Source organism: Bufo bufo, chromosome 7 (genome assembly GCF_905171765.1).
Source record: "Bufo bufo chromosome 7, aBufBuf1.1, whole genome shotgun sequence".
Classification (NCBI taxonomy): Eukaryota; Metazoa; Chordata; class Amphibia; order Anura; family Bufonidae; genus Bufo; species Bufo bufo.
Genome location: NC_053395.1, coordinates 199,527,372 through 199,540,776, shown reverse-complemented (window position 1 = coordinate 199,540,776; position 13,405 = coordinate 199,527,372). Strand labels below are relative to the sequence as shown.

The following is a 13,405-nucleotide window of genomic DNA, read 5'->3' as shown; positions in this document are numbered from 1 at the left end:
GAAATTTGTGGCTGTAATCCCGAGGCTAAAGTGTGGCTCCATTACAGCAGTCAGAATGAGCCTCAGGCCTGATTCACACGACCGTATCCGTTTTTACAGTCCGCAGATCACGGCTCCACAAAATACAGATGCAGTCTGTGCGCTATCCACATTTTTTTTGCTGTCCCATTAACTTCAATGGGTCCGTAGTCCGCATTTCGCAGGCATATTCTTTTTTTTTTTTTTTTTTTTTTGCAGAATAGACATACGGATGCGGAAAAGCACACGGATCATTTATGTGCTATTCGCCTCCGTATGCCCATTCTGCAAAAAGGTAGAACATCCTATACATGGCTGGACCATGGACCCATTGACGTCAATAGGTCAGCAAAAAGTGCGGATGCAACATGGACAGTATTTGTATTTTGCGAATTCACAATTTGCAGACCGCAACATACATCCAGTCGTGTGCATGAGGCCTTAGGCTGTATAGTCACAGAGTTTATTTAAGTTTTTTTCTTTTTTGCTTGTTTTTTTTAAATAAAAACATTTAAAAAAAATATGTCACAAGACACCCTGTGTAAACACAGCCATATTCAGTCACAGTGATTTGATACAAATGCCACTATTGACACCACACGTATTGCAAAACAGTCGTTTATTGTATCCGTGCCACACAAACTAGTGAAAAAAACTACCCTTTTCACAACATTTTTGCTTTAAATAAAACAACTTCAAGTACAATTGGTACAAAAAATGTCTGATCTCGTTGCCTCTGACAGGCCACCATACCACACAGTAGATAAAACACAGTGGTTACAAATGTCTTTGTGGTGGTTTTTTTGTCTTAGTTTTTTTTTTGTTTTTTTTTTTTTTTCCTTTTATTATCATCATTTCAGTGGCGAGGCGAATGACGGGAAATGCATCTATGAAAAAATACTGCGTGTAGGAAATTTGTCACACGTTTAATTTCACATGGATACAAATGATTATACTTTTTTTTTTTTTTTCAGGCCTACTTGGCTTCAAATGATATGACAAAAAATGAAAATAAAATAAATCAAATATTATAATAATAATAATCATAGAAAAAACATGAAACAAAATAATATATATATAAAAAAAAAAAAAAACAAACAAAAAAACAAAAAAAAACAACACAATGTCATATCCCCTACACCCTGTTTTGAAGGCAGGCACTACCAATGTCAGGGAGACGCCACAGTGTTTGTAGAGGATACTGTACAGGTTATAGGTTAATATTCACCTAACTAAAATAAAATGCTACAATCCTTCTAAAACAGACATCATACCTGATGCCAGCAAACAATATGTACACATCATACAGATTTAAACAAGACTTAATATAAACAATAGTGAACACTATATACATAGTTTTCCTTTCGTCTTCACCATCTTGAAATACAATTTACCTATATGAGTGATGCAGCAATGAATATATATAAATGTTCTTGTAACTTTACAGTAAAGTTCCGTTCCAGTGCCGTTTCAGCACTTCTGTGTAAACAGTTTTACTTGGCTTGTTTTATTTTTATTCCATTTTTTTTTAATTTTTATTTTATTTTTTTTATTTTATTTCTTAACATTCTTGTATTTTCAAGAGTTAAAGCAATTTTTTTTTTATTTTATTTTATTCTCTAGTCTTCCTTTTCACAGAAAACGAAGATTCGGTCTGTTGTTTAATCATAAATAATTCATAAAATTAAATACATTCACTAACAGGAAGCTACAAAGTAATAAAAATATAACAAAATAATAATATTAAACAATAAAAAATAGATATTTATTGAAAAGGAATGGGTAACCATGTCCTCAGTACAGCTCTGGTGGATGAAGAATCAGTGCGTTTCGATATATTCTATTACCTATTGCACTATGACACCCTTTTTTTTTTTTAGTTTTCGGTTTTGACTTGAGTGTACGCCCCCCTGCGCGACAGGACAGGAGTGGTCGATGAAACGTACACGCAAACAAAATAAAACTAAACAAAAATGGAAAAAGGGTTATCGTCATGGTAGGATTGAGGTTGTAACCTATGACTTGTATTGATGACGCCTCGGTCTCGGATGTGTAGCTATCATGCACATTGCTGGTCTTGCTGTTATCAGGATAAAGTATCGTCAAATGGTTTCAAGTCATGTGGAAAATTTCCGTCCATCTTCTCTCAAAATGTATCCGCATTTTGTGTCCAGCTCTGCCGATTTCAGAATCGTCTTCGTTAAATGTTTCACAGTTGTTAAAGACAAGTCTGACGTCCAGTGCAAAAGCCTCAAAATTTGGGTATCTGCAGAAGTATAAAATATATCAATATCACAAGTCAGGCGCCCTCGAGGGCAGGCTCCTCTCTCCTTCTGTACCGGTTTGTAACGTATCTTGTTCATGCTTGTTGTACTTTTTTGCTTTATGTATGTGCACCCCTTATCATATGTACAGCGACACAGAATAAATGGCGCTATAATAACTAATAATAATAATGGACCTATAATGGCTGAGGGTTCGGTATACTGCATGTTGTAATTCTTTTATTTGCTGTCCGTTTTTTACAAGTGCCACCCGGTCTAGACAATTGCCTCTGAACTAAACATTTGCACTCTTTGCCACTATGCAGTAATGCTGTGGGTCTCTGCACCATGTAAATACAACCTTACAGTTTGCCTTCAGTTTAAGGCTTATTGCACACGAACGTGTGCGCTCCATGGCCGTATTGCGGACCGCATTTGCGGATCCGCAATACACGGGCACCGTACCGTGTGCATTCCGCATCACGGATGCGGACCCATTCACTTCAATGGGTCTGCAAATCCGGAGATGCGGAAAGGAACCCTACGCACGGGTTTCGTCCCGTACTTCCGTTCTGCAAAAAGATAGAACATGTCCTATCTTTTTGCGGAAACGGCCGGATCGCGGACCCATTAAAGTGAACGGGTCCGCGATCCGCTGCGGCTGCCCCACGGTGGGTTGTCTTGCATTGCGGCCCACAATTTGTGGGCCGCAGCACGGCCATGGGGTGCACACGTTCGTGTGCAAGAGGCCTAAGCATCCTCTCCTGTCTGATCTGATATCGGGTATGGAGAGATGTAACTGCAGAAGATATGAGGCCCAGCAAGCACCGTCTTTTCCAATTACTCATTGGGCATCCTACCCAGCATGCAGTTACATTTCTCTACACCCGACATCAGATTGGCCATGGGATTAGGGGGCACTTCTCCAACTGTGTATGAAATGTGCACTCCATACAGGGGAGCTCCTAGCCTTTCTGCTGCCTGAGGCGAATACTGAAACGCCGTCCCTCCCTCCCCAATGCCAATTTCTTAACCTAACCCCTTCCCTTCAGCCCATGGCCCTTCGGCTGCCCCTGCCTGGTGCTTCCTGAGGCGATCGCCTCACCTGGCCTCATTGGTGGTGCACCCCTGACTCCATACATACAGTAAGGTCCATACTTACTGGCCATTGCTCAGTTTGTCTCTGATGGTTGCAAAGTCCATAGGTTTCTTGATGACTTTTTTGTAACCAGGAACCAGTTTCAAGTTAACAGGAAGCAAAAAAGGCCAAGCGTCCTCATGAGACTCCATTTCAGACAAGATTATACTAAAAAAAAAGAATGACATTAGCATGTGATATACATGCAAAGAGGAAAACAATATTAAACAACATTTTTATCTACTTTTCAGAGTCCGAATGGTACTAAGCCACATTGGGCCGCTGGTAAGAGGTAGCTTATCTTTATGATCAAACACTGCTAATCTCCAATTCCCCAAAAAATCCTACGTGGTAGATATTGTCGGTGCATTATTTATATGAAGAGTCAGCAAAACTGAAGAGGCCCAGAAATGCTGACTGCTGGCAGGTACAATTACAAATTGTAGATTTTGACTGATAATTATCAAATATCTATAAGGGCTCATGCACACGACCGTATGTATTTTGCAGTCCGCAAAACAACGATCTTCAAAAAGAACAGTCCTATCCTTGTCCTTGTAATGCGGACAATAATAGTACATGTTCTATCCGTTTGCGGAACGGTCATACGGAAACGGAATGCACACGGAGTAACTTCCGATTTATTTGCGGACCCATTGAAATGGAAGGTTCCATATACGGTCCGCAAAATAATGGAATGGAGATGGAAAGAAAATACGTTCGTGTGCATGAGCCCTAAGGCTGAGTTCACATCACTGTTTAGCTTTCCGTTCTTCTGATCCGTCAGAATAAGAGAAAAAAAAAAACGGATCCTGTAAAAAAAACGGAGCCTGTTGCATCAGTTGTCATCTGTTTGAGCCATTTCCGTCTGAGATCCGTTTTTTAGACGGAAAAAAAGTATTGCGTGCAGTACTCAGGCGGAAATGGCTCAAATGGATGACAACTGATGCAACCGGGACTGTTTTTTTTTACAGGATATTGTTATTTATTTATTTTTCCTCTTCTTCTGATGTATCAGAAAAATGGAAAGCTAAACGATGATGTGAACTCAGGAGTTTCAGGGGTAATAAATATTTATGGGGCGTCCAAACAAAGCTAGTTACAGTATTTATATGAGTCACCTTTAATATTTATTTTGCCTTTAAAGGGATTTTCCAGGATGGGGTATTTTTTTAAAGTCAGCCCCCTTGCATGTGGTACCTAAGGAAGGAATCATACTCAACTGCTCCCTGCCGCTCGGGCCCTGAGCACTGGCTCTGTTCATTGATCCTCTGGTCCCTGGCTTGTTTACTTCCGGACACGCGCAGGGCTGCAGTCGATGACTCACCTCAAATAGCACTTGATCCAGCAGAGATGTCCAGCTTAGGGACACGTCACCACTGAGGCCAGTCACTGGCTGCAACAGCGCACATGACCCCTTCCGTATCAAGGCTGGAAGTAGACAAGCCAGGGCACAGGACCAGAGCGTTGGGGAGCAAGTGAGTATCAATCTTTCCACATGTACTACAGGCTAGGAGCCTTACTTTAAGGGTCCATTCACACGTCCGTAGTGTATTGCTGATCCACAATACACCCGGCCGGCACCCCCATACAACTGCCTATTCTTGCGGACAAGAATAGGATATGTTCTCTTTTTTTTCCGGAACCGCGGACCGGAAGTTCGGGGCCACGCTCCGGAAATGCGGATAGCTCACTGTGTGCTGTCCGCATCCATTCCTGCCCCATAGAGAATGAATGGGTCCGCACCTGTTCCGGATAATTGCTGAATGGGTGCGGACACATTCTACGGACGTCTGAATGGAGCCCAAAACAGACCCAATCCTGGAATACCCCTTCAATGATTCCTTTATACATTTTGCCTCTGCTCTCCGTATCAAAAGGAATTACAACCAAAAATGTGTCCTGGAAAAGACAGATAACATTTCTTACCTACAGAGACCCAAATCCTTAGAGTCGTCTTTGACTGGGGTTTTAGATTTCTTGGTGGCTGGGGAACTTTCCTGTTTTGCAGGACTAACATTATTTTCATCCGCTTTCCTTTTTTTGGAGTCCTTGCTGCCTTTTTTGCTAGAACCTGTAGTTGCATCTTCATCTTCGGCATCCCCTGATGCTTTCTTTCCTTTTTTCGGTTCAGAGCCTTTCTTCCCTTTGAGACTGGCCTTCTTCATTTTTAAAGTATGCCCACTTGCCTACGATACAAATACATATTACATATAGGCCACTGAAACCATAAATTAAGGTACCTTGTGGTGGCCTCTAGGCCTAAACCCTGTATTGAACTCTGCAACCCCTCCACCATCATGGTTGACACAAAATAAGCTGCTTTTACAATCACGTTGTGTCCTTGTTACTGCATATATCTCTGAATCACTGTCACTAAGGGCTCATTCACATGACCATATGAATGGGTTCTCAAATTGCGGAACAGGTGCGAACCCTATTCATTTCAATGGGGCCGCAAAAGATACGGACAACACACAGTGTGCTGTCCGCATCCGTAGTTCCGTTCTGAAGCCCCACAAAAAATGTAGAGGATTTCCTATTCTGGTCAAGAATAGGCATTTTCTGTATAGCGCCAGCCCTGTGCGTTCCACAAAATGCAGAACGCACACGGCCGGCGTCCGTGTTTTGCCGATCTGCAATTTGCAGACGGCAAAACACCGCACTGTCGTGTGCATGTACCCTTAGTGGTGTGTAGGAGAATATGTCTTACCTTAGCAATACAGGCAGGGCAGAACCAGTCGCCTTCTGGAATAGCTGTGATTTTGGGCCGATGGCAGTAGGTGTGACAACCTTTATCACAACCGTCACATAAAAGCAGCAATTCCTCGTTGTCACCTTTGCGGCATATTTGGCAGTACTGCAACAGATATAAGACACATGGGAATAAAGCGGCAGCGCCATGGACACATGAAGGGTCGAGTTATATCAAGTGGATGTACAGTATGTATGATAATCACACATCCTAAATATTCAGTATCTCATATACAGGAAGATAAAGCAACATTTATAACAGTGACAGGGAGAAATATATTCAAATGTACAGAATCCTGCTATTCTAATTCTGACAGCAACATCATTTTTTTATATTGCAAAAGTGAAAAAAAAAACAGGCCAACAGCTAAAAGAGCATATTAAAAAGAGACAAGCTTTGGAATGATTGCCTGACTGGCGATCTAAGGCCGGATTCACAGGTCCAGAGGCCGTACATGTGTCCCAGCCTAAGACACAGTCTTATTAGACTAGATTTCGCCCTTTTTTTCACTCACTAGTTGAGTATAAAACGTAACTTTTATTTCAACAGGTTTTTTAATATCTAACATTAAATATGGAAGTGATATTTAAAATACTGCAGTAGGATTCACAGTATTATCAGCATGTGCATTAGGTTAGTATACGTCTACTGCCTGTGGTCTCAGCGGTGACACTCTAAATCTCTCTCCATTAGTTGCACTGGAATATTGCGCGCATACACCAGCACTACCCACTCCTATGTGGTCTATATACTAATGTTTCCCTGCCTAACTATGCTCCTGCTGCGTTCTCTAAAAACAGCTAAACGCTGCCCCCCCGACATGTTTCACCGGAAAACTGGCGTCTTCAGGGGAACCCAGGCAATGTTTGACGCGGGGCCCGGCGAAGACAGACATTTATAAATACTCTCTTGATGACGTCCTCTCTTCATGTGCCAATAGTGTATCTCGTCTTAAATGTGCAAACCATCTGGAGGTTGACACTCTATCATTGATAAGGTAGCAGTGCGGCAGCCCTCCTTACCTCTCCTCCCCCTCTATCCGCCCCTCTGCTCTCTCCCCTCCAGCAATCATTGCGCTATTGGACTCCTGTACTGCACTTGAGTTTTCGCGCATGCGCTGGGACTTAGTATTCCTTTTTACTACTAGCTCCTTTCTGCGCATGTCCGCCTGTTTGGATCTTATACCGGCGCCTGCGCTAGAACTTTATCTTATTCCTCGCTACTATCCATTTACTGCACATGTCTTTTTGCCCTTTATACAAGGATTAGAGGTAGATTTGTTACATTTAGTTGCCACTTATTATACTTCATTGTAACCATATATCCTTCTTTTAATTACAGATATCACTGGCTATCTTTTTGCGCTTATGTTATAATATATGGATACAGTTAGCTAGTTGGATACTTAGTTGATATTAGGAGGCCATACAGTGTAGGTTACAACTGGGTATTGCTTGATTCGTCATTTCTCTAAATCTTTTTACAGGAGAGTTAGGGGTAGGAAATACATGGGGGGGGGGGGGGGGTATATTCTCCCACACATATCTTTTAATTAATTTATCAAGCTGAAACCACAGCTTCCTTTTGTTTTTCTTTCGTGATTAGGTATAAAACATTGGGATGTCAATTTATATTTCTGGGGGATATATAGTTAATTCTTTTCCCCTCTATGCCTCCTTTCCACTCTCTATAGTGTACACCTGTCACTTTATTATGGAATATGGGACTATCACTTCTCTTTTATATTAAATAAATATTTTCAATGTTCTTCCACATCATTTTCTTTTTTCTTTTCTCGATTATAGAGGTCAATATCATCTTCACTCTAGTATCTTAGTCCAACACAGCCTTTTAGAATATCGATTCTTATTTCCAATAGTCACCTTTTATTTTATTTTGTGCTTTTTTTTGTCACCTGCATTCTCTGTTTCTTCAGCTAATTAATATTTTAGTACAGGATACATGATCCTCAGATCTCTCTGCACGAAACTGAAAAACATTTCTATAGTAAAAATATTGTCAAAATCCACCTCTTTTATTGTTTCAGAGTTTTCTTCCTTTTATTATCAATATACATATCTTCAGGGCTCGAGTCCTGCAGGAACGTGTGGGAATGGCGTTCCTGCACGTTTTTCATAGCAGGAACGCCGTTCCCTTTCAGGGCCGGCCGTCTTTAACGCCGGGCAAAAGGACCAGGAAGCGGTGAAGGCTTTGTACTCACCGCTTCCTGGTTCTCGGCTGTCGGCTGTGCAGGGCTACGCACAGGCATGAGGGCTGAGGCGCTCTGTGACGTCACGCTGTGCGCAGCCTTCACAGCACAGCCGACCGCAGGATCATCGCGTAGGAGGAGAGGAGCGGCGGCGGCCAGGAGAGCAGGAGAGGGTAAGTGTTTTTTTTATTTTATGAGGCTGATGGAGAGGCACTGACTGGGGGCTGATGGAGAGGCACTGACTGGGGGGCCTGGGGGCTGATGGAGAGGCACTGGGGGGCCGCTGGTGAGAGGCACTGGGGGCTGATGGAGAGGCACTGGGGGCTAATGGAGAGGCACTGGGGGCTAATGAGAGGCACTGGGGCTGATGGAGAGGCACTGGGGGCTGGTGAGAGGCACTGGGGGCTGGTGGAGAGGCACTGGAGGCTGGTGGAGAGGCACTGGGGGCTGATGGAGAGGCACTGGGGGCTGGTGAAGAGGCACTGGGGGCTGGTGAAGAGGCACTGGGGGCTGATGAAGAGGCTACTGGGGGCTGCTATGAGGCATGGGGCTCTTATCTGAGGTCTGATTGGGGGTCATTCATATTGGGGTCTGATCTGAGGTCTTATTGGGGTCTTATAAACATTGGGGATCTTATTGGGGCTGTCAGCTGAAGTCTGATTAACATTGGGGGTCTGATTGGTGGTCTGACCTGAGGTGTAATGAATTTTTTTTTTTTTTCCGGAGCAGCTTGGAGAAAAAAGGCCTCACAGTCTCCTACACTCCTTCTGCCCGGCCAAGCCTGTCAGCACCCCTGAGGCCAAGCCTTTCAGCACCCCTGAGGCCAAGCCTTTCAGCACCCCTGAGTCTTCAGAACTGTAAGTAAATTATATATAAGGGGAGCTTATAATATAAAAGAGACTAATTACGCCTGAACAGACATATAGCGCAAATTCCAGTTTTTGTTTACGTTTTATGTTGCACTGAATTTTCAGCAAAATATATATACACTGCTCAAAAAAATAAAGGGAACACTTAAACAACACAATGTAACTCCAAGTCAATCACATTTCTGTGAAATCAAACTGTCCACTTAGGAAGCAACACTGAGTGACAATCAATTTCACATGCTGTTGTGCAAATGGAATTGACAACAGGTGGAAATTATAGGCAATTAGCAAGACACCCCCAATAAAGGAGTGGTTCTGCAGGTGGTAACCACAGACCACTTCTCAGTTCCTATGCTTCCTGGCTGATGTTTTGGTCACTTTTGAATGCTGGCGGTGCTTTCACTCTAGTGGTAGCATGAGACGGAGTCTACAACCCACACAAGTGGCTCAGGTAGTGCAGCTTATCCAGGATGGCACATCAATGCGAGCTGTGGCAAGAAGGTTTGCTGTGTCTGTCAGCGTAGTGTCCAGAGCATGGAGGCGCTACCAGGAGACAGGCCAGTACATCAGGAGACGTGGAGGAGGCCGTAGGAGGGCAACAACCCAGCAGCAGGACCGCTACCTCCGCCTTTGTGCAAGGAGGAACAGGAGGAGCACTGCCAGAGCCCTGCAAAATGACCTCCAGCAGGCCACAAATGTGCATGTGTCTGCTCAAACGGTCAGAAACAGACTCCATGAGGGTGATATGAGGGCCCGACGTCCACAGGTGGGGGTTGTGCTTACAGCCCAACACCGTGCAGGACGTTTGGCATTTGCCAGAGAACACCAAGATTGGCAAATTCGCCACTGGCACCCTGTGCTCTTCACAGATGAAAGCAGGTTCACACTGAGCACGTGACAGATGTGACAGAGTCTGGAGACGCCATGGAGAACGTTCTGCTGCCTGCAACATCCTCCAGCATGACTGGTTTGGCATTGGGTCAGTAATGGTGTGGGGTGGCATTTCTTTGGAGGGCCGCACAGCCCTGCATGTGCTCGCCAGAGGTAGCCTGACTGCCATTAGGTACCGAGATGAGATCCTCAGACCCCTTGTGAGACCATATGCTGGTGCGGTTGGCCCTGGGTTCCTCCTAATGCAAGACAATGCTAGACTTTATGTGGCAGGAGTGTGTCAGCAGTTCCTGCAAGACGAAGGCATTGATGCTATGGACTGGCCCGCCCGTTCCCCAGACCTGAATCCAATTGAGCACATCTGGGACATCATGTCTCGCTCTATCCACCAACGTCACGTTGCACCACAGACTGTCCAGGAGTTGGCAGATGCTTTAGTCCAGGTCTGGGAGGAGATCCCTCAGGAGACCGTCCGCCACCTCATCAGGAGCATGCACAGGCATTGTAGGGAGGTCATACAGGCACGTGGAGGCCACACACACTACTGAGCCTCATTTTGACTTGTTTTAAGGACATTACATCAAAGTTGGATCAGCCTGTAGTGTGTTTTTCCACTTTGATTTTGAGTGTGACTCCAAATCCAGACCTCCATGGGTTAAAAAATTTGATTTCCATTTTTTTATTTTTGTGTGATTTTATTGTCAGCACATTCAACTATGTAAAGAACAAAGTATTTCAGAAGAATATTTAATTAATTCAGATCTAGGATGTGTTATTTTTGTGTTCCCTTTATTTTTTTGAGCAGTGTATATATATATATTTTTTTTTTTTTGGGGGGGGGGGTCGGGGAGGCAGTGGATCTTGGGTGAGTTCCCACACTTTTTTTCCCAGGACTTGACCCCTGCATATCTTAAATTATTAGTTTTAGAGCGGTGTCACAGGAAAGACGAGTATGTGAACCCTTCATTAAGTCCAAATGGTGACAGACGATAAATCCATTTTGTCTCCTCTTGTTGAAGCCTTTCCTTGATGTTGTGATCTTACATGTCTAGCTAGAGGCGTGTCCTCTGCGTTGTTAATGCTGCTGAGATGTCTAGATATTCGTCCTCTAAGTTCCTGTATGGTCTTCCCTACATACAGTTTCGGGCCGGTCACATTTAATTATATAGACAACTCCTGTTGACTTATGTAGTCTCTTATTTGATACTTTTTCCCATCTACGGGATTATTGAATGTTTTGGTTGGTGTCATTTGGTTACAGAAGGTACAGTCACCACAGAGGAATGATCCTTTATTTTCAAGCCATGTCTCTATTTTCTTCTTCTACCGTACCTGAAAATGGCTCTGTACTAGGGCTACTTTGAGGTTTTTCGCTCTCCGGAATGTTATACTTGGTCTTGTTGGTAGTACTTCATTTAGATCGTTATCTGCTTGTAAAAAATGCCAGTGGAGCTGTAGTGTCCTTTGTACTTTCTCACATTGTATGTCATATGTGCCAATGCACCGTATGATCTTGTTATCGGAGCCAGATTTTAGGTTTGTCAAATGTTTCTATTTCTATCCATACTTTTAGCTTTGTTATAGGCACGATTGAGACACCTCTTAGGGTATCCTCTGTCTATAAATCTTTTATACAGAAGGTCACTCTCCTGCTCGAAAGCTTCCATAGTAGAGCAATTGCCTCGAGGTCGTAGGTACTGTCCTACCGATATTCCCTTCTTGAGGGGGGACGGATGAAAGCTTTTCCAATGAAAGAAATTATTAGTAGAGGTAGGTTTTCTATATACAGAGGTATATACACTGCCGTCAGGCTCCATGGTTATCTTTAGATCCAGGAAGCATATACTTTTTGACTGAATCTCAGCTGTAAATGATAAACCTACTGTGTTGTCATTAAGATGTTCGACAAATTCGAAAGACAGTGAATCAGTGTGTCCCAAAAAATTAGAATTTCATCTATATAACGCCCCCAAAACAAAATGTGATTTGTGTATTTTTGATATTGTTCAGTGAACACAATTTGATCTTCCCACCACCCTAAAAACAAATTCGCAAAACTCGGTGCACAAATCGTCCCCATGACTGTCCTGAAGTGTCATTACCATTGTTATATAGTCATCTTTGTCCATGAGCACAACATTTCCTCCTTTATCTGAGGGTTTGATTATTAATTGGTCATTCTCTGTTAGGTCTCTCATAGCCTTCCTCTCCCCTTCTGTTAAATTACTCTTTACATTATTACTTCTTGTTTTTATTTTTTATAAATCTTTTTTTGTAAATCTTCTGTCTACAAACATCTATTTACTGAAGGGTGGGGTAAATTTGGACTTTGGAGTAATAGTACTAAATGGAGGGGTAGGGGATACTCTTTCCCCCAATCCTCCCCTTGATAATTGCTCTAGAATTTCTAGAGCTGCTGTTTCACGTTTCTGTATTTCTCCACAATCTCTTTCTTTATTTTTATGTTCTTTATGTAAAGCTAATTTGCCAGCGAACAGATTTAAATCCTTTACCTACATTAGGCTACTTTCACACTAGCGTCGGGGCTCCTCTTGTGAGCTCCGTTTGAAGGCTCTCACAAGAGGCCCGAACGGATCCGTCCAGCCCTAATGCATTCTGAGTGGATGCGGATCCGCTCAGAATGCATCAGTCTGGCAGCGTTCAGCCTCCGCTCCGCTCAGCAGGCGGACACGGTCAGGTGTACGCCTGGCCGTGCGGAGGCAAACGGATCCGTCCAGACTTACAATGTAAGTCAATGGGGACGGATCCGTTTGAAGTTGACACAATATGTCTCAATTTTCAAACTGATCCGTCCCCCATTGACTTTTAATGTAAAGTCTGGACGGATCCGTCTGAACAACTTTCAGACTTAGAATTTTTTCTAAACTATAATGCAGACGGATCCGTTCTGAACAGATCCAAACGTCTGCATTATAGGAGAGGATCCGTCTGAGCAGACACCAGACGGACCCGCTCTGAACGCAAGTGTGAAAGTAGCCTAAAGCAATCAAATCTATGGGCTGGTGTTAAAGACAGTCCCTTTCTTATTAATGTTTCATGTGCCGATTGTAATGTTAATTTAGATAGATTATTTGCATTTTTTTAAATCTGTTTCATCAGCAGTTAAGTTTTCTGACGGTATCCCCACTTGTCGCTGTCTCTCAGTTGTACTCCTGGTACTAAAAAAAGAGGGGGTTGGCATCATATTCGGATATGATATATTTGTGTAATACGCCCATCACTCACTAAGAGGGGTCTGTT

At 43.2% G+C, this 13,405-nt stretch overlaps 1 protein-coding gene across 18 annotated transcripts in view; it reads right to left on the bottom strand.

The window, feature by feature from the left end:
• Positions 1–620: 620 nt before the first annotated feature.
• The window catches only part of BAZ2B (bromodomain adjacent to zinc finger domain 2B), a 312,108-nt gene continuing 299,323 nt past the window's right edge, over positions 621–13,405 (bottom strand). For all 18 annotated transcript variants that reach the window (XM_040441910.1, XM_040441913.1, XM_040441909.1 and 15 more), the window contains 4 exons: positions 6,134–6,280; positions 5,350–5,609; positions 3,445–3,588; positions 621–2,284 (listed from right to left, as the gene is read on the bottom strand). In XM_040441910.1, the coding sequence (XP_040297844.1) occupies positions 2,131–2,284; positions 3,445–3,588; positions 5,350–5,609; positions 6,134–6,280 (705 nt within the window). In that variant the 3' untranslated portion in view covers positions 621–2,130. The remainder of the gene's footprint in view (positions 2,285–3,444; positions 3,589–5,349; positions 5,610–6,133; positions 6,281–13,405) is intronic.